The sequence below is a fragment of the Elaeis guineensis genome, chromosome 11 (assembly GCF_000442705.2).
Source record: "Elaeis guineensis isolate ETL-2024a chromosome 11, EG11, whole genome shotgun sequence".
Taxonomy (NCBI): domain Eukaryota; kingdom Viridiplantae; phylum Streptophyta; class Magnoliopsida; order Arecales; family Arecaceae; genus Elaeis; species Elaeis guineensis.
In genome coordinates this window covers 111,380,344-111,402,518 of record NC_026003.2, presented here as the reverse complement: position 1 = coordinate 111,402,518, position 22,175 = coordinate 111,380,344, and the positions used below count along the sequence as shown (strand labels likewise).

The following is a 22,175-nucleotide window of genomic DNA, read 5'->3' as shown; positions in this document are numbered from 1 at the left end:
CTAAGAGTTTGTAGTCAAGATATGCAATTCATCTATATTTTACCTAGTTGGGAAGGATCAGCTACAGATGGTACAATACTAGAGGATGCATTATCAAGAAGAAGAGGTTTAAAAGTATCATAAGATAATAGTTCTGATTATTTCAAACTTATTTTTATTTATAAATTAAATTTATTTTCTAACAAGATTTTTACTTATGTTAGGTTTTTATTACTTGTGTGATGCTGGATAAACAAATAGAGAATGATTTTTAACTCCATATAGGGGTCAACAATATTATTTGAATGATTGAAGACAAAATCATCAACTGACAATACCACAAGAATATTTTAACTATAGGTACTCATCTACTAGAAATGTCATCGAGAGATGCTTCAATTTTCTTAAAATGAGATGGGCGATTCTTAGAGAGAAGTCATTTTGTCCAGCAAAAACACTAGCAAGAATTGTTAATGCGTGTGCTCTTTTTCATAACCATTTTAGAAGAGAGATGTCAATTGATCCAATTAAACATCAGATGCTTGATCTCCTCCTAACAGAAAAAAATAGCAATGAAGGAGAAATGATCGATCACGTTGTGAGTACAAATACTTGGAATCACTTTAGGGATGACTTGGTGCAAGAAATTTGGGACTTGAAGAAATTCTCAATACTATTGCAAATTTTGCTATGTATTACTATTTGATGTATTCGAGTCTTTCTTTAAAATAAATCTTGTTGCAAATTTAATATGGATGCTTATTACTGTTATCTTTGGATTATTTATCTTTATTCAACTTATTATTGCTGTTATTTAAATTTGCAATATGAACATATATTGTCTTTTGTATTAAATGATTTCTTTTAGATATGGATGCTTCTTCAAGTCAAAGGAAGAATCAGGGGAAGAAGCATCAGTGGAATGCGGAGCAAGATGCTATACTAATTGGATGTTTGCTCGATTTGAAGAATGATCCTATGTGGAGGGGAGAATGTGGCAATTTCAAGGTCAGGTTCTTACCTCAATTGGAGAAGATGATGGCAAACAAAATACCTAATTGTAGCATCAAGGCTCAGCCACACATTCATTCGAGGTTCAAGTTGTTGAAACAACAATATAGTGCTATTTATGATATATTGAATACATCAACATTTGGATGGGATGATACAAGAAAATGTATTACTTATGATCAAGATGTATGGAACAACTGGGTCAAGGTAAATGCACAACATATTAATTAATTTTTCATTCTTATTTAATTTTTGATACTTTAGGTATAGTTTGCTCAATTTATATTGGTTCATTGTGATAGAGTCATCCTCAAGCATCTGGTCTTTGGAACAAATCATTTTTATACTTGGAGGAACTCTCGATCATATTTGAAAAAGATCATGCAACAGGTCAGAGGGTTGAGGATCCTGCAGATGCAGCTAATGAAATCCTTACAGAAGCAATGAATAATGAAGAGGAGGTTCAGTTTGTAGATCCTACCGGATTTGAGAGTAACAGCTCTATTCCCCAAACTCCTATTGGACATGTTCAATGGAGTGCTTCTTCATCAAGATAAAAAAAAAAGGGAAGGTTTCTAATGAGGAAGAAGTTGCTCTAATAGGCACTTTGATTGAAACTATAAATAATCTTGGAGTAATGTGTCAAAGTTCAAGTAAAGGTATTGATAAGTTGGCAGATTGTTTTCAGTTCCTTGCAAATGATCAAGAGATGAAAAAGAAGGTTTATGAGGCAATAGCTGAGATTGAAGATTTGGGGCTGCATGAGTCGTTGATGGTTAAAACTGGATTGATAATTGTTCGTGATAGTGCAAGTCTGATTTACTTTTTTTCACTACCTTAGAGGTTGAGAAAATATTATGTATTGGACGTTCTTGGTTTGAATCCTAGTTAGGATATTTATGTTGCTAGTTGTGGTTGTCTTTGATGTTGTGGTTGTTTGGTTGGTTTATCTATGATAGTTTGGTATGAACATTTGGTTAACTAGCGGATAGTTTTATTAGTAGTTTTGGATTTGAACATACCAACTTTTGTATTGTGTAGTTGTTCTAACAAACTACAAATACTTTTTGCTGAGATAGTTGGAGTATTTTTGAAATTTCAAATGATGATATTTATATTATGTTACTGTTTAGATTGTTGTTAGATTGTTTATATTATGTTACTGTTCAGTTTGTTATTGGATTGTTGTTGGATAGTACACAATGCTGATACGGGCAGCATATAAAGTTTGGCAAGAAATACTACCTGCTTTCAATCATGGTTGCCTTTCTAAATATGAAATCTCAAAAGAAAAATAAAATGGATCAAAGATATTAATTTTCAAATAGTTACAAGATCTAAAGTAAGTTATTGGCAAAATCATTACAAATAGTGAGCACTGAAGCATAAAGTCAAATATTCAATCACTACAAAAAATTAAAATCACAAAATTTGATTTAGGGGTATTTTGAAAATTTGATGTTATATGACTGGTAATCTGATTGTCATACCAAACACAGTAATCAGTATTACTGCAATATTACCTGTGTATACCAAACACAGTAATTAAAATTACTAACAATTTAATCAATGGCAATCTATTTTACAGGCAATCTACATTACCTTTCGGGATTGTCTGGTGATGCACCAAACACAACCATATAGTTATACTCTAAGACCGACAAAAGCCAAATGTCCACGTATCAGCAGCTAACCTAGCAACTTCCCGGTGCAAAAACCTTCTAATTAGAAACTAAAAAGCCATTGGAAAGTAAGCCCAAGCACAAGTTAAACAAATCCCAAAATAAAAGTAAAAAGAAGAAGGATGTGTAAATTCATACAGAACCAAAACTTCTGAAGCTTGCTCAATGTGTCTGGGATGCGACCATTAAAATTGTTCAACATTCAAGCTCACCAAGTTTGTTAAGTTCCCATGCTCATAAGGAGTCTTCCACTTACGTCATTACCGTAGAGTTTCGTTGGCACAAAAACACATCATTCAAAAACCTGATCATATTTCTACCAAAAAAAAATGTTCATATTAACAACTTAAAGCTAAAAAGGTGTTGGGATGTTTGCTCGGATTTACGCCCTCAGTGGAATTTCGACTTTCCTATTCGATTGAGGATTGACAATCTTTTATATCACCAGGCCTACTCGAATGGCTATTGACAATATTTGAAAACTAATTCGACAGCGGGACTGCTCAAAGAATGATAATTATATCGGTATTTAACCAATAATCTAACTCGGATGAAAATGGAGTAATACATGAGAAATCGTAGCCAACGATTTGGAAGATTGGGAGTCACAAGAATGGTTACAACATTCAAAGAGCACATTAACTGCTCATAACCGAAAGATCGCAGGCCTGATTAACTACCTTCTAAATCTACAATAAATTTGATAATTCTCACATTCCCGCACTCCAAGAGACAGAAGTTACAAAGCAACGATAAATCCCATATCTATATAAAGAGAGGTAAGAGGGGGACTGGGATAAGCTTTTTTCGCTCAATATGCTCTCATTTTTGTGATTTTTCTATCATTCCCTGAACTCCGGCTAACTTAGATATCAAAGGGTTCCCCATCATACAAATTCCGACAAGAAGATATTTTGCAGGCACAATCTCCATCAAAGAGCTGAGAGTAACTTACTTAGTATCCAACTGAGTAACTCTCCGAAGTTTAGGGGCAATAAAAGGCATCAGGAAAAATTGCTTACTAGAGATAACTAAAAAAAATTGCAAAATCATCTTCAATCTTGATGGCTAGAAATTTTCATAAGAGTTTAGTAATTTGCATTAATATGGATGAGACTGAAGTGGAACTCTTTGCCACTCTAATAGATTGCAAGAACAGAAAATTATCTTTCACCTATCTTGGGTCGCCACTTTATGATAAGAAACTACGTAAACAATGTTGGTCACCTTTATTAGAGAAGATGTGTAAGAAACTTACCTCTTGAAAAGATAGATTGTTATTGATGGCTGGTCGGCTTAGCCTTATCAATAGGGTACTGACTACTCTTCTATCTCATTATGCCTTTTTTTAAGCTTCCGAAATGGATTATTAATAGGATGGGTTACTTGATAAGAGCCTTCCGCTAGAAAGGTAAGGTGAATATCAGCGGATTTTACTATTTAGTTAATTGGGATTCAATGTGTCGAGATAAGGAGGGTGGCCTGGGCATAAAAAACCTAAGAAATATGAATCTCTCACTTTGGCAAAATGGGCTTGGAAATTGCTTAAAAGTTTATTTGATTCTCTTTGAGAGAGACTTCATGGGTGTTGCTGTCAATTGCCTCATCGCATCTTCGCCAGGAACAAACATCTGCAAAATGAAGTCCGTACTGACCGGAGTTATCTCCAACGAGGACCCTCTGATGCTTAAGTTAGAGGGAGAGACTGGGCAATAGTAGTATGAGAATGGAGACAGAGCTCAGCGTATAAAAATTAGCTTACCAAAACTGCTGCCTTACCCTCTTTTTATAGAGTAGATGGTCATAACCGTCGGATATGGTCCCGTATTTAGCGGCGTAAAATCACAAAGCGATAATCTCGCAATGGATTATTAGTTTCCATGGATTACACCACAATATCAGTGGAGTAACCGTCCGTGACGGTTATAATATATTTGAATGAGTCGGCCGACTATGCGTCGGGGGTCGGTTGTCGGTTAGTAACTCTGAAATATCGATGATCGAAGTAGTCTGTTATCTGTAGAGTCCGAACATCGATCGCTTACTGATCTGGGTCGGCAAAGGAGGTTCGGTCGGTCGGTTGAAAGTAGTGTTGGCCTGCTCAGCCGACATATAGTCGGTAGTTACTTTCAGGGTCATCCGTTTATTTGGTAGGTTAGATTTGGGTGTCAGTCGGACTGTTCAGAGATTGGTCGGCAAATGGGAGCCAGTCGATTTTTTCCAACAGTTGTCCCCCCACTTCTGAGTCCAAATGGCAAGTCATCACGTGCGTAGCTACGTGGTCGGTCACTTTGGACGAAAGGAGTGGTTATCCATCATGTCGAGTCTCGATTTTTTACCACATTCTCCAAAATACGGTCGATCATCCCTTTTGTCATCCTTGAACTGTCGTATCGGTAGAGAGATCTGGTGTCAGGCATCGTTTGCAGAACGTGAGTCGGCGTTGTCTTATATCGGGAAGGCGAACCGGCGTCGCGTGATTCAACTCTGGCTTGTAGATTCTCGTCACGTGTCGGGGCGTCATTGGGTAGGAGTTGTTCACGCGGATGGAGGTGACGTGGTTCAATCTGGTGCAAGTGCATTGAACCATCAGTCGGTAATGGGCTCAGATGTTACCACACATCATCATCTGGCATGGCTTCGATCTGACTGCTTTCATCTGATCCGTCGGCATTCCTCTATAGAAAGGAGCTTTGTCAGTTAGGTACTCATCCCTCAATTTGTCTTTTTGGAAAGAGGGCTCTGTTAGAGAGCAGCTTTTGAGCGAAAATCATCTCTTGTCACTTTTTCAGTTCAGATTCTTTGAGTATTTTCGATAAGTGAGGTTGTCACAGGGGGTGGTCGGTCGTGGGTTCCGACCGATGACTCCCTGTCGACTCGAAGGCTTTTCCATTGTGCGGTTCGACCATTAGTCGATTTTGGAAGTGGCATCGTGCTTCAGGCCGATGTCAGCTTTTTACTCCTGATGCTGATGGTGGGGTCGACAATCCGTTTCTGTGTATCCCGCATCCCTGTCTCAGCTGCATGATCAAAGTCATTTCTTCGGTAGATGAAAATCTGAAGCCCGCCTCTAGCTCCTCTTCCAGGGAGGGTGCGACTGCTGCTCGAGTTTTATCGAGGATGGTTTGATCGTTGGTCGTACTCTGAAATCTTTTTCTAACTCCAGTTTTCGATCGAGCTTCAATCAAGAGGGTGCGATCGTTAACCGCATTCTCCATGTAAAAGTGGATTAGGCTGCTGATGTGGTTGGTCAGGCTGCATGATCAACCAACCATCTTCGCGATTTGACCTGATGCGTAGCTCCCAAGCTGGAAGGCAAAATTTATCTGAGATGCCGATCCAAGATGGACTTGCCAGTTCTTCGGTGGAATGAAGATTAGTCGGCGCCTTTGGTTTTTCTTTTTGTATGATCGGACTCCGATCCAATTTTGTAAGTCTCTTTTTGATAATGAAAGTTCTTTTTGAAATACTTTTCTGTGTGCCGAATTTGTAGCATTTGCTTGTTGATCCATCTCTGAAAGTAGATGTAGATCCGACTATTTGCAGACTTTGAAATCTACTAGTGTGTAATTCCTGACGTATTTAGCTAGGATAACGATGGCAAGTCGAATACCTATAGCCCGGACCTTGGTCGGGCTTATACGTCGCGTTGTATGTAGAATAATCTCTGGATGTAGGTCGTTGATCTGACTATTTCACAGACTTTGTGGAATCTACTAGTCGAGCGGTGTCCGACATATTTGGTTAGGATAACGATGGCAAGTCGAATATCCTCGTCCGGACTTTGGTCAGGCTCATACGTCATGTTGTCTGATAAACGATGGCAATCCAATATCTCTCGTCTGACCGTGGTCATGTGGTATAATTTCAATCTGATCTTGATCGTCTTGGCATTTTACCTTTCTTAGTTGATGCTAAGTCGATAAATTAGCCAGCTGCTTGGATCGCGAGCTGACTATAGGGGAGTGTGGCTTTTACAAGGAGATCTTTGTTGCCAGTGCTAGCCTCCCGTTGATGTTGATAATCTCTCGACTAGCTGTGGCCGTGTCAGTGTAGTTCCAATCCATCTTGGTTGTCTTGGCATTTTGTCTTTCTTAGTTGATACTAAGTCAGCAAATTAGCCAGCTGCTTCAATGGAGAGCTAACTATGGGGGCAGTGTGGCTTTTGTAGGAGGATATGCATCGCGGTGCTGACCTCCAGTTGAAGTCGATAGATCGGTTCTTTGGGAGAATCGATATGTCGTCGGTGTCGAGATAGTCGATCCTCTGATTTTTACAGTAAAAGTCGAAGTATATTCGGTATCGAGATCGTCGATCTTCTAGCTTTTACAGTGAAAGCTGAAGTATATTCGGTGTCACTTTAAAATTACAGTCGGATATCTATTTTTGCAAGAAGATCGAAATATAATCGACACCGAAGCAGTTGATTCTCCGAGTGATTGCATTCGGAAAGAAGCTTATTAGCTAATTGTCGAAACAACAACAGCATCGTAGTGAGGAGTTTGAATTCTTGAACATCATCTTCCAAGGAGTTATTACATTATGGAGCTGCAGTCGCTTCGTCGACTTCTCATCGAAAATTGCCTCATGGTCCAGCAGTCTGGAGATCATGTTGACGACTCCCACAGTCGGCTGGTTATTCACAGCTTCCTCAGTCGTTTGGATCGTCGATCGGGAGGGGGTTGAGTCGGCGGCTCCCTCCTATATTTCTCAAGATTGTCACATTGTATCAGGACTTCTATTTTATCCTTGAGCTAGATGTATTGTTCGGTGTCGTGGCTGTGATCTCGATGAAATCGATAATACTTTCTTTGGTCACGGTTCCTCGCTTTCATCGACGGAGGATGTCATAGATATTCTGCCCCTTTGATCTTCATGAGGATCTGTGCACGAGGAGCAGAGAGAGGGGTATAGGAATTATACTTATTATGTGTCGGCCTCGAACTCCGTCGTCGGGGTGAGGCTTACTTATTGGATGGGGGCCTACCTGTTTCGATCAGAGCCCCACTCTTTTTCTACTTTTTCTTCTGATCTTTATTTTCTGTCTGGCGCCAGTCAGAAACTCCTTCATCTGCATGCATGTATTTGTACGTGCGTTCTAAGAGTTCAGCATACGTCCGAAGAAGGGTTTTATCTAGTGAGTAGTGAATCGGACCCCCTCAACCTTTTTCATGACGATATGGCCATATCTTCGTTAAGGTCCTGACCTCAAATGTGGCCGCATTGAATCGGGCCATGAAATCTCGGAGTGTTTCAGTCTCTCCTTGTTTGATCGAAAAGAGACTATCTGAGGTTCGTGGTGGCCTCCGACTGATACTAAAATGGGCCACGAAAGAATATTCCAGCTGCTCGAAAGAGTGGATACTTTCTGACCGAAGCCCAGAATATCAGATCCGAGCAGCTTTCCGAAGTGTAGCCGAGAAGTCGATACACAGGAGGGCGTTGGTTGCTACCTGAATTGTCATGAGAGCCTTGTAGCTCTCGAGGTGATCGATTGGGTCGGTGGAACCGTCATAGGGCTCCACATGCGGTATCTTGAACCGAGTCGGGATCGATTCGTTCAAAATAAGTCGGGAGAGAGACTGGATGGTATGAAAATTGAAGTCGTTTGATGATTTCTGACCGTCTATCTGGAGCTGGGCGAGTTGACGATCGATTTCTTCGAACTTACGTTCGTAGTCTTCAAGCCATCGGTGGTGGGAGACTCCGGAGGTTGATCCTCTCGATGAATTAGAGGCAGATGGTGTTCGCGGTCGCTTCTCCTTCTTTGCTCGATCTAATTGGGAAGGAGAGGGGCATCGTGAATGGTGGATGGCACGTCGAGAGTGCCGTGAGTGCCGCTGTTCATCCCGTTGAGAGAGCCGAGATCGTCGTTCTGGTGGAGGAGATGGAGATCATCATGGATGACGGCAGCTATGTTTGGAAGGTGTTGAATGCACCATCAGTTGCTCCACCGGTAGTTGTGGTGGCTGGGTTTGCTGTTGTTAGAGGCTTTTAACTGCCTCTGTGAGGACGTTCGTTTGTTGCACGATCACAGCAATCTGAGTGTCTGTGGTAACCATGGGGCGTGGAGAACTAGGCTCTGCTACCGGAGGCAGGGGAGGGGTCTCTTCTCGATGGGAAGAGTGTCTCGTCGAACCGATCGCTGTTGATCGTTGAGCTCTGATTCTCATCATTGCGAGTTTTCTTCTTGTCGCTGTCTTTCTCCTACCTAGCGTGCCAATCTGTTGCTGTCAATCTCTTCGTCGCCTATTCGTCGGGAACGAGCACCTGCAAAATAAAATCCACACTGACCGGAGTTGTCTCCGATGGAAACTCTCCGATGCTTAAGTTAGAGGGAGAGACTGGACAACAGTAGTATGAGAATGGAGACAGAGCTCAGCGTATAAAAATTAGCTTATCGAAACTGTTGTCTTGCCTCCTTTTTATAGAGTAGATGGTCGTAACTGTCGGATATGGTCCCACATTTAGTGGCATAGAATCACAGGACGGTAATCTCGTAATGGATTATTAGTCTCCATGGATTACGCTGCGATATCAGTGGAGTAACCATCCGTGACGGTTATGATATATTTGAATGAGTTAGCCGACTATGCGTCGGGGGTCGGTTGTCGGTTAGTAACTCTGAAATACTAAAGGTCGAAGTAGTCTATTGTCTGTAGAGTCTGAACATCAACCGCTTACGATCTGGGTCGGCAAAGGAGGTTCGATCGGTCGGTTGAAAGTAGTGTCAGCTTGCTCAGCCTACATATAGTCGGTAGTCGCTTTCAGGATCATTCGTTTATTTGGTGGGTCAGAGTCGGATGTTGGTCGGACTGTTCTAGAGATTGATTGGCAAATGAGGGTCAGTTGGTTTTCCCCAACAATGGGAGACACAAATTAATATAGCATTCTACTCAAGGAGCAGATTTGGCATGCACATTAGGAGAAGACCATCCAAAGCTTCTCCTATTTGGAAGAAAATTTGTAAAGATTTAAAATTTTTTTGAAGCTGCACTGCTTTTAAACTAGGTAATGGTAAAATAATTAGATTTTGAAAAGATGTGTGGATTACGTCTGTACCTCTTGCTTATCTTTTTTATGATCTTCATCGTAAAGCTGTAAAGCAAAATTCTTCAGCTGCAACTTATTGGAGTCATAGAGAGCAAAATTGGAAGATCAAAATTTTTGGCCCACTTTCTATCTTTGGCTCAACGCAGATGAATCAAATTATGGATCTGCTTTCCGCCGTCCATCCTTCAAGCTCATTTGATGTATCAATGTGGAAGACTTGTACAAATGGGAATTATAGTTTTCAATCTTATTATAGATTTATCAATCATGGTGGTATGCATTGGTAGTTCACAAAACAATTTGGAAAGCTAATATGCTAGAGAATTTTTTTTTTTTTTTTTTTTAATGATTGGTTTTGAGGAACAAACTTTCTTATAAAGGAAACTTTGACAAAGAAAGGCTAGAGTATCAACAATGGTTGTCTATTATGTGGTGCATATTCAGAGACATCTTCACATCTTTTCATCAAATGCCTATTTGCTTGAGCTGTTTGATCGTCAATTATATTATATCTCCGTATTAGGGTTCACCTTGCAGTCTTCATATTTTATGGTCATCATAGAGGAGAAAAAAAGTACACTCTACCATAAGAAAAGGATGGGATCAACTATTCATGGCTCTAATATGGCAGATTTGGTACGAAAGGAATTCTAGGATCTTTCTTAAGTAGAAGATTTCAGCTTCTTCTATTCTTCATAAAACCCTCCACTCCTTTTTAATGGGGCATAACTTATGTTTGGCTAAATCATCTCAAAGTCACAAGGCCCTTTCTATAAATTGTTTTTCCTTATCTAGTTACTCATTTCATGTTTTTTCTTCTCATATTCTTTTATAAAACATCATTGTCATTTATTGTAATATTTTTATAATAAATGGGGGGAAGTTTCTTTCCATTAAAAAAAACAAAAACCAAAAGAAAAACATCTCAATCATGTCCGCTTCTATAACAGATGCAGCCCCGGCAGAAGGTTGAAGCAGAGAGAAACTTCAAGCCATGGATATTGAGGTATATCATAATTTTGCAAGTCCCACATTCAATTTTTGGATAAAAAATCATATTGTTAACATGAACAAAAAAGAGGTTAAAGAAGAAAACAAAAAGGATTAAATAGAATCGTGTTAGGTTGGTTCCTATTGCGATCAAGGGACTTCGGAGCTCATGCGGATGGAGGGCTCATCCCAGCAAAAGCTGATACGCTTGCGGCTGTCAGGTCTCATAGCTTTGTCTCCTGGATCTTGGCCCAAAAAGCACCTCTTAAGGGTGGAGTATGCTCCTATCTCATATAAGATAGAGTACATTTGATTCACAACCGATGTGAAACTAAACCTCCTATAACAGTAGCCCTCCTCTAGCATCATTTGTTGTAATCAAGGGATTCCAGGGCTCATACGGATGAATGGCTCATCCCAGCAAGAGTTATTGTCTGTTTTGGTCACCTGCATACCATAGCTTATAGGTTTGTGGTCCTTGAACCGTAGCTGGTATGTTTGCGGTTGCCATAATTTATAGGCTTGCGATCCTTGGCCCATAGTTGATACGTTTGCAGCTGCGGGTCTCACAGCTTTATCCTCTGGGCTTTGGCCCAAAAGGCACCTCTTAAGGGTGGAATATGCTCCTATCTCATATAACTTACAACAGATGTGGAATTAAACCCCCCACAACAGTTCCCATTAATCAAGTCTGTTAGGAGGGATGGACCGAACATCAACCTATCTCTGGCTTTATTTGCCCATTCCCAGCTTCTACCACTTCATCAAGCACGAACCTTAACAAATAGTTCTTCTAGAGTTTTATTCTGACACCCCCTTATAATGTAAATGAAATAAATCCTATTTTTCAGTCTTCAGATAGATGAAACTTGACTTCACTAAACTAGTAGAACAACACGGGATTTGTGTTGTATCAACCATTCTTCACAATATCAACTGTTGGATCGCACAATAGCCACTTCAAGATATGTGCTTCCATGATCCAATGGTTGATGTTGTGAAAAAAGGTCAATCTTATTTTTTATGTGAAAGATATGGTCCAAACCCAATAGCCCTGCATCATATCTTATTGAAGCAAATGATATGATGCCAAAGAGGGAAGTCTGAGAATTCCCTTACAGTTGAAATTGTAACTGGCAGGTAAAATAACAAGAGACTGATTTTAAACAGAAACAAGTCATTCTTGTTGTTTAATCCTTTACAAAAGCATAGAGAACTTGAAGATTATATACATGTCTTGATCGCCGTTGAGGTGGCATCCCAGCAGAATGGGCTTTTGTTTCCAATGGCATGATCCGGGTTCGAGTCACGGCGAATATTGGGCTGCGATTAAATGCCAGAACGTGAATGACTGTCGAATGGAGCGTATCCTGATGGCCCAGGTACGGTGTCTAGAAACGGCATCTAATCCGTTAGCCCTCGATGGTACTGGAATGACGTACTCATCCATTGGGTTCACCCATATGGTGAGGAAGAGGCCATCTATTCACCCAAACTCGGCCCCAAATCGAACATTCTCCAATGAGGGTTGGGGCCCTATGATCACGCCCAGGTGATTGAAGATCTGCAATTCTAAGTGAAGTGTAATTATTTTTAATCATCCACATTCTTGTCTTCCGGACCACAAATCCTATTGTTAATCAATACATAGATAATTGAATATTATTATTGCAGTCAAGGGCTCATGGCTCGACACGTGAGGTATTATCTATTTTAGCCTATGGCCATAGCTCAAAGGCTGTATGGGCTATTTTTGAGCCTTACGGTTTTGCTCTTTAAAAGATATCTCACATGGGAAGGATGGTTTCTTCCTATATAAGCTAGATTCTTCCTTGATTCTAATCAATATAAGACTAATGATACTCTTTCTTCTACATCATAATAATTATAAATTCAAAAGATATCAAAATTATAAGCCCCGAGCATAAAAAGCTGCATCATTAAGCAGTAGAACAACAGCTTCCTGGTGTGATTGAAACTTAGAAATAAAGACGAGGGAATCCATGCATTTATTTGAGGTGGATGATACGATATAAGATTATAACTTATGGAACAGATCTTTTTTGATATCAACTTATGGAATACCCAAACTAGGTGTGGCCTAACTAAGCATCAAACAACATAATGAAATTCATGCCGTACAGCTTTTTAATGTCACTAAAAATACATTGTTGGAAAGGGAAAAAAGAAATAATTAACAAGGAAAATCCCCAGGAATGAAGAATGCATCAAATGAAATAAGGGTATATTTGATTGGGAGGAGTTGGAATCCGGAAGGGGAATGGAAATGAATGACTCTTATTTTGGCCATTTGATTGGGAGAGGTCTCATTCTTATTCTGATTCTTGGGAGAAATGAGAATATGCTCCAACTCCACAAAACTTAATTTCTACTCTCTTTGAGGATTTATATTTCTTTCTGATTTTAATTTCGATTATGAACCAAAAATACCAGGAGATGTTGTTATTCTGATTCTTATTCCAATCCATTCTGATTTCGATTTCAATTACAAACTAAATATATCCTACATTTATTGTAAGAAAATACTAATGACCTATAAGTACAAATTTGGAAGCTTAAGAAGCTGAGAGAACAATTGCCCAGGTAAATTTGCATTTCCAATATCACTGAGTGCAAACAAATGCAACCATGTTTATCACCATTATGCTATAATAATGAAAATAGAAAAGCAACATCAATAGTCCACCTAGAAAGCTATATTATTAAAATCGTCACAAAAGTAAGCAGCTTCCACGCCAATAACACTATTGACATCGTAGCATGTAACGTGAAACCAACTCCAAGAGATTGACAAGGGTAGAATCACAGCTTTCCAGAACATTGTTAGGATCAGCTAAATTGGTCTTCAGCGCAATCAATGCATCACCTATCTTACATGCATTACTCAATTACCACGTACTAATCAAGTACATCAACACCATTCACAAAAGTAGGAGATCTAGATAGTGGCACATTTGAGAGCCAGGGGTCATGAAATACATTGACAGAGGTGCTCGTGCCCACCATCCAGATTAAATTTTGTTGCAGCTGGCCGGCTCTAATGGTGCTAATTTTAGACCAAATAACTAAGGATCTGCGAGGTTTGCGATAGCTTATCCAACTGCCAAAAAACTTATACTTTGAGGAGATAAGTTGGGCCCAAAGAGAGGTAGGATAAAGCATGAGATTAATAGCAATTTTTCTTATTAGAGCTAATTGTCTAATGCGCAAGAATTGCAGACCAAGGCCACCTCTATTCTTAGGTTTGCAAATCTTGCCCTAAGAGAGAAGATAGAGAGCTCTTCTGTCAGATGCATGGCCCCATAGGAAAGCACAAAATTTTTTTTCCCAAGAATTTAGAATAGAGATAGGCACATGGATGGAAGCCATAGTATATGGAGGAATAGATACTAGCACAGAATGAAGGAGGGTAGTTCTGCCTACAAAAGAAAGAGTTTTTCCTTTTCATGCAGCAATTTTGCTCTCCAAATTTTTTTATTAGACAGCTAAAATCAGTTGGAGATAGAGGAGAAGCAGATAAAGAGATCTCTAAATAGTTTCAAACTCCTCTTTTAACCCCGACCTGAAAAGGTAAAGAATTTGATCTTTAATATCTGAGGCAACTTAAGGGCTAAAATGTATGTGAGATTTGGACAAGTTGATTGCTTGGCCAAAAATAGAGCAATAAGCATCAACAATGAATTTCAAGATGATAGCATCCCGAACTGTGGCCCTTGTAACAAGGAGACAATTATCAGCATAAAAGATATGAGATATTATAGAACATTGTGGCTTTGGTTGATATGTCTGAAGAAGTTTGGCTTGGATAGCATTGTGAATATAAGATAATAATTAGAGCCAAGAATAAATAAATAAATAAGGTGAAAAAGGACAATCTTGTCGAAACCCATATGCAGAAGAAAACCATTGTGTCAGAGAGCCATTTATGAGAAGAGCAAGCTGAGGATGCATGATGCAAGCAAGAACCTAGGAAATAAACTTGCTATGAACATTAAAGGCTTTGAGGAGTTTAGCAAGAAAGTTCCATTGAACCCTGTCAAATGCCTTTTCCATGTCAAGTTTAAGAAGCATAAGGCAACATTTTGGTAAAGCATAGTGTATGGAATGCACTATTTCTGGAGCTAGTAAAATATTATCAATAATGCTTTGGCCTGGTACAAAAGCTCTTGAGAGGAAGAAACAAGATGATGGATATAACCTTGGACAATTGGATTGTGATGATTTTAGTAGCAATTTTATATATAGTGTTGCATAGACTAATAGGCCAGAAATCTTTAGCAACCCAAGGACTAGAAATTTTTGATAGCAGGGCTATGTAAGTTTGCTTCCATTCAACTGGCATTATAGGATTCTGAAAGAAATGAATGATGGCAGCAATAACTTTAGATTTAATGAGATCCCAAAAGACTTGAAAGAAGAACGACTGAAATCTGTCTGGCCCAGGTGCCTTATCCAGATGTAGAGAGAAGACGGCATGCTCAATTTCATCCGATGTAATGTCAGAAACTAGGATATCATTTAGAGGAGTTACGAGAGAATGAGATAAATGAAGAATATCTAACTGCTCAGCTTGCAAATGAAGACTCCAATGATCCATAAAATGATGAAGAAGTAAATTTTGAATATCATCCTCAGATGTTACCCTCAATCTAGCATCAGATTGAAGATGTAAAATCAGATTCTGACGATGCCTTAAAATAGTGGAACGATGGAAGTAGCGGGTATTTGCATCGCCATCTTTAAACCAAGTAATTCTAAACTTTTGCTTCCAGAAAATATCTTGCATACATAACTTTTTATGAAAGGCCCTCAACAAAGAGAGTAATGAAAGATGTTGATCTAGAGGCAGACCACCTTGTTTGGACTCAAGGTCTTGAAAGGAAAGGATATGAGAGTAGATGTGCAGATCTACAGTGCGGAAGATGTTGCCAATCTTCTTTTTATTCCAATGGTCAATATGTTTTCTAACATTTGTAATAGTAAAGAAAGACGGTCTATAGGAGGACCAACAAAATCAGAGAACCAAGCTTGTTTGATTATATCTCGGATGCCATCACAATAGAGCCAAAATTTTTCAAATATGAAAGGTGGTTTCCGATACTGCCTCCTATGAGTGACAGTGAGAAAAAGAGGATAGTGGTCTGAAGCAAATCTAGCCAAATGAACAACTCGAGACTCAAGATAAAGATCGTACCAAGTGCCAGTTATAAACACCCGATCCAACCTTTTCTAAATGCTTGCCAGCCCAAGTTGGTTGTTACACTAGGTATACTTATGCCCCTCAAAACCAAGATCAATAAGATTGGTTTTACATATGAAGGATTTAAATTCTTTGATGTCCTGATTCACTTTGAATGGTTTGCCTCCCCTTTTATCTTTAGTAGAAAGTATAACGTTAAAATCACCAATGAGAAGAAGGGGAAGATGAACTTGAAAAGCTTTGGCAATTTGATCCCATATGATTTGTCTTTGGTCACCACTAGTACTAGCATATATGACAGCAATGATCCATGAGGACCTTGGGTAGGAGTGATAAGGCCAAAGTAGACTTATCTATCAACATGAAACAAAGAAACCTGACTCAAAGTCTTTTTCCATGCAACAATAATTCCTCCTGAGAGGCCAGTGGATAGCATCATGTACACATCCCAAGAGGGGCCCAACATATGATTAATGTAAGGTAAAGCCTGAATAATGAGCCTAGTCTCAACAAAAGTACAAATCATGGGGTCATGATGTGACTTTGCATATTTGACAAAAGGGGATTTTGCTGCACTCCTACGGTTCCAGAAGAAAATATTCACTGAAAAGTAGAGGAAAGAGGAGGAGAATTTACTCTCTCTGACTTTCTATCAGAAGACAGAATAGCTTTCTATGAGGATAGATCCTCTTTTAGATGCCCAAAGTGAAAAAATCGGTAGGCATTTCAAGCATATTTTTCAAAATTTTTAACAGCGGAAGACATAAGATTAAATAATTTAATTTAAAGAACATGCTTTAGATCTAATCTAAAATGCCTATCCTAGGATCTATAATATATTATATTGCATATATGAGATCTAAAAATAAAACAGCATGTAAGATTATATCTAAATATGCACTAATAGATCACATCTATACTATAGATCATATCTATATTAAGCATGAGTTCAAAACCCATCATCTGAGTGCGGATAGTAGATCATCGCATCTGAATCTCGTGGTCTTGTTGGTCGCACGCAGCTGCACAGGGTGTCTGACCTCTATGGATCGTCCACTTAAAATCCTGCACTGATCGATCTTCCTAGGAGTATTAGCTTGCACGAAGATCCTTTTGATGGTTGATCTACTCCTTTCTTCGGATCGCTCAGATTCTTTCAAAATTGAAGACAGAGAAGGAGGATGCGGTGCTGGAAAAAGGGAGAAGAACTCTCTTCTCTCTTTATTTTTTCCTCACACAAAATCGTAGATCTGATCTAGGTCTCTCACCCAAGAGAAGTTAGATCTTCTCTAATCTCACATGCCAAAGAAGGCAGCCCACCCCAAAATCTCATACCCCAAGAGAGAAATTTTCTCACGATAAAAACCTCTAATTTTTGTTGCACAAAATTGAGGGGTTTTAAAGTTGGCATGGAGATGAGGATAAGGCCTAGTTCAAATAAAGATCAAGTTCTAAATTGAATTCAAATCCAATTTGAATTCAAGTTGAACTAGATTTTATCCTCATTTAAATGGGTGTTGAGAAAGGATGAGAGCCATCCTTTTGGCATGGAGTTTTCTCACACAAATTTTGAATTTGCATTGAGAAATGTGGCATGGGTAAGGGTGGCGCTAGGAAGAGTTCAACCTACTTTGGACTTTAGGATTTTATCCAATTGGTTCTCATCCTAATCAAATTAGGTTAGATCTAATTAGATAATAGAATCTAATCTAATTAGATACCATATAAACTAGATTAAATCCTTATCAAATCAAAATTTAATTGAGCTTAAGTCATGATCAAATCAAGAATCAATCACCCTTAGCGATTAGGTCATCTCATAACCTAATCGGATCAAACCTAATTGACTCCAATTCAATCAGACTTGAATCAAACTATATTGCTCAATCAAATTGAGCTAATCAGCAATCTAATTACTAATCAATCTTCCTATAATTTACTAATCCTTAGCGAATTAATTTATCATAACTTTTGTATAAGATTAACCATCAATCATATTGACGATTATACTTTCAAACGATTCTCAACATTGATCAGCCACTTGATCAGATAGTAATTTTTTTTGAGTGTGACTCCATAAGTTCGAACCTATCAGTAGCATAAGAATAAATTTTTATACTAATCGATATGATCATCTAGCAATGGTATCCAATATCCGGATAGATCGAATGTTTGTAAAGCAACATTCAAGAATCTTGGACTATGGTTACCATATAATTCATCCCTTTGACTCTCAGTACTTAGGATGACTTAGAGTTAAACTATCAACTCTTAATTAGTACATCCATAATGTGTCTCAACCTCATAAATCCTGTAACTCTCACAAGGACTATCTTAGCCAATTAGGTTTTGCTGAATTGAAACACAATAGAGCACTAACTCCTGAAACTAGGAGTGGTCAATTCCATCTTGACTGACACATTAACTTAATAAATACTTAACTGTGCTCAGAAATCTTTCATTATTGAATTAAAAATTTAAGTAGTCTGACACCAAAGCATAGTGAGTTGCTTGTAAGTCACTGTGGTGATCTCAAGTCAAAGAAAAACTTATACCCATATCCTTCATGAGTAACTCTTGATAGCAAAGTGTTTCACAGTTGGATCACGTTCAGTGAGATGTACTCCTACATCTTACCTGCATATCATATCAATGTCTCCACACTTCTTGGTTAAGAGGATAACCCACATATATGGCACACAATAACTTATGCTTGATATAGCTATCATCCTAGTAATAGTATATCATTTAGTCACGAATAAATTTTAAGGACTAAATGATAAATCATACTTTATCGATTTAAAGTAGTCCTAAAGACTTCATCACAATACAGGAGTTTATAAAAAAGATGCACAACTTATAATAAAAAAGTAAAATAATTTTTATTAATTAAAATTTAAATACAATTACAAATATGAGCTCAACTATCAACAGACTGATGATTGACTTTAGAATATAATTTCAGAAACAAATATTCATCAAGAAGTAGAGAGAAGAGAAGGAGAATTTATTTTCTCCGACTTCCTATCAAAAGATAGAACAGCTACCTATGACGATAGATCCTCTTTTAGATGCCCAAAGATATGAAGCACTTGAGGAGTAGATGAATATGAGGATCTATCTTCAGCAGAAGACACAGCCAATTGACGATGAAGATCATGTAAATAAATTTGGTGAGTATAGGCGAAGTAGAAATATCTTGATCCTGAGAAGAGCCTTTGACTTCAGGAGTAGATGAGGATCCAACATGAGAGGAGGAAGAGCTTTTAGGGCTAGTAGAGACTACCCGCCAAACCTCCTTCTTGGTAGTAGATATAGGAGAAATAGAGACCAGAGATAAGGATTTGGGTTGCTGTTCAGACTGCATTGGCTCAGAATCCTCAAGATCAACGACCTTGCGTTGAGGAGACTCTGATCCTGGGGATTTAGGAGTTCCTCTGCTTTGTGTAGGGAACCGTTTGCATTTTTTTTTTTGAGGGGAACTTGGAGATTCAACTGCTACGCCCATAAGTTGGGAATTCTGAGGCTCAACAGTAAAGAGAGGACCAAATCTAGTACCAGTTACCACCGTCCTATCAACTTGCTTCAAGTCAGGAGACGAAGGGGACTTTTTCCTTAATGATTTTTTTGGTTGAGACCAATGAGAAGAATGAGGAGTAGCCTCTGAGGGTGGCGTTGGAGATCTGGATTTGTTAGTGGAGGGAGATGTTGGAACAACCACCGAAACCCTGGAGACTTTGATCCATGGTCCCAACAGGAGCTTGGACATAGCCATATCCCCGGCTTCTATACAACCACAGACTTCGAAGACAACTCCAATTTTCCCATAGTGGTAACAAATGTCAGGAAGATCCTCGTAAATAAATTCCTGCCAAGTGATTGAATCATTTACCTCAATCTTTGTACCAGAGCATATTGGTTTAGTCAGATCCAGTTGAACACATAGTCTAGCAAACTCCATTCTGGTGCTCCTCTCAGTCCAATTATCCAAAAATAGAGGTTTTCCAGCCACTATCATGATCTTCATAAGCATTTCTTTGTCCCAAAGTTCAAGTGGTAAGTCAGGCAAATGAATGTAGACAGAAACATGTTTCAGTTGGTCTTTACCAGGTTTGAAAGAAGGTCTCCAAGCTTCCATAGCAAGAAGCTGGCCGGCTAGAGACCAAGGGCCGTTGGTTAGAACCCCGTCTCTAATCTCAGTGGAGGGGAAGGAAAAGAGTAATAAGCCCTCAGAGAGTGGCATTTCTTGAAAATCCCCTTCGACCGCCCTCCTAATTTTTAATTCTTTTTGAATAAAGTTTAACGGAAAACCTTTACTAAGAAATTTACCTATTATTGCTATTTTCCATTGATCAGAACCATGGTGGAGCTCCTCTGCAGTGAAGGAAACCATCTTAGAAAATCTTGCTTCAAGGGCTTCAATATCTTCCTTGGTGGCTCTAGAGGATTCCCATCTAAACTTTCTCGAGCCCTACACAACTTGCGACCAAGAATGACTAGCCACCGACGGTTTTGTGCCTTGACCTTTCGCTATCGATCGGGGAGGGGAAGGAGATTTCCTTCCCCGAGAACTATTTCCTGATTCTGAAGCACCCTTAGGTTGATCGAAACAATGAGACACCGAACAAGGAGGAACGGAGTAATCCTTTGTTGTTACATGATTGTCGCCCGAAGAAAAGGCAAAGGTAGATCTTCTGTGTGAGCTAGCCAGATCGAGCTCCATCTGACCCTCCTCCAGAGTGCCATGGCCCTCCGAAGGAGAACTATCCAAAACCCTAACTTCTTTTCCCTTTTTGTGAACGCTGAAATTGACTTAGCTTCTCTTCAAGTTGCTGATTTCATTACCATTGATCGTAAATGGGATGTTCAGGCCCTCGCAATATGTTTTAATGCTGATATGATGTCTGTCATCATGCAAATACCAATTCCCTTACATCCATGGCCTGATCAGCTTACTTGGTTTCATACCTCTTCTAAAGTTTCTGTATCGGATATTGCTACAGTTATTTCAGCACATAACTCTATTAATCACGATGCACAAAATTTTCAATGTATTTGAAAACTTTCGGTTCAAATAAGGGTGAAATGCTTTCTCCGAAAACTTTTATGGAATTGTTTATCTTGCAAACTTACTCTCAAACAAAAGGGCATTATTCCTGACAATATACTTTATTGTGATCTCTATGCTAATATGGTGGAAGATCCTGAACATGTTATTATATCTTGCCCTTTTGCTAACCGATACTGGGCACAGCTCGCTATGATTTCTGAGCAATTTTACATTCCTCCTTCTTTGTTGGCTTTGACTACCTGTTTAGCAAATGCCAAGGTAGAGAAGAGGACCTAAGCGATGATGAGTCGCATGGCCTGGCTAGTATGGAAGAGCAGAAATGAACGGATCTTTCAGCGGCTTACTACTCCTCCCCCTCAATTGGTCAGGCAACTACTTTCTTATTTTATGAGTATTAATGAAATTTTGCTTCTAATTATCAGTCAGAGTTCTGGAGCAATTTTCGTGTGCAATTTCAGCACACTTCTTATATAAACACCTCAAACAGGTTGCCCCTCCCTTTGGCAAACTCCTTTTAAATTTCGATGCTTGAGTGTAGCCTGATAAAATTGGAGTTGCTTTCATCATAAGAGATGCCACAGGCTGTCTCTTGCTTCCTTAAGGTAAATACTTTTCACATCGCTCTGTTCTCCATGCTGAACTCCTGGCTGCTTGGATGGGCCTAAAAGCTGTAGTTATTTATCACTCTGATAAACAATTCTTTCTAAAGGGTGATTCCTTAACGGTTATCTATTGGATTACTACCTCCTCTTCATGCGATCTTGCAAATCTTCTAATCTTCAAAGATCTCATGGCTCTTAAGGATACTCTCTTAGCTTGCTATATTTCACATATTAAAAGGGAGCAAAATCAAGCTGCTGACTGATTGTCCAAATTTGCTCTAAGGGGTGGCTTTTTCTTGGTGTCAGGAGGCCCAACTCCTCCTCTTTTGATACAAATTTTACAAAATGACAGATTTCATATTGAGCATGCCACTCTATAGCACTATAAGTTTTTACCCTCTTGTCTATTGCTATTGTCTCACACAGATACATTCATTTAAGAGGGCTGTTTTTATCATGGCATGCTTCATGGCACAATGCTGTGGTTTCGACAGAAGACCTTTAAGTTTAACAGCTATTATACTTTATGTTATGCTTCGGATGATACATGCCTTCTTTCAGAATTT

General features: G+C 39.0%; 2 protein-coding genes across 2 annotated transcripts; one reads left to right on the top strand and one right to left on the bottom strand.

Annotated features, from left to right (window-relative positions):
* The first annotated feature begins 849 nt into the window (after window positions 1–849).
* LOC140852424 (uncharacterized protein At2g29880-like) lies at window positions 850–1,547 on the top strand. The gene is made up of 2 exons (XM_073245354.1): window positions 850–1,197; window positions 1,293–1,547. Exons 1-2 carry the CDS (start codon window positions 850–852, stop codon window positions 1,545–1,547), a joined length of 603 nt encoding a protein of 200 aa, XP_073101455.1.
* A 17,443-nt stretch (window positions 1,548–18,990) lies between these two features.
* LOC140852507 (uncharacterized) lies at window positions 18,991–20,431 on the bottom strand. Its single transcript, XM_073245791.1, has one exon. It carries the CDS (start codon window positions 20,327–20,329, stop codon window positions 19,004–19,006), a length of 1,326 nt encoding a protein of 441 aa, XP_073101892.1. The 5' UTR covers window positions 20,330–20,431; the 3' UTR covers window positions 18,991–19,003.
* Window positions 20,432–22,175: the final 1,744 nt, after the last annotated feature.

Bases quoted from the DNA above. Each gene is read 5' to 3' on its own strand.
- LOC140852424 (XM_073245354.1), top strand. From the start codon at position 850: ATGGATGCTTCTTCAAGTCAAAGGAAGAATCAGGGGAAGAAGCATCAG. The intron at 1,198-1,292 runs GTAAATGCACAA...TCATTGTGATAG, and splicing joins TATGGAACAACTGGGTCAAG to AGTCATCCTCAAGCATCTGG.
- LOC140852507 (XM_073245791.1), bottom strand. From the start codon at position 20,329: ATGGTTTCCTTCACTGCAGAGGAGCTCCACCATGGTTCTGATCAATGG.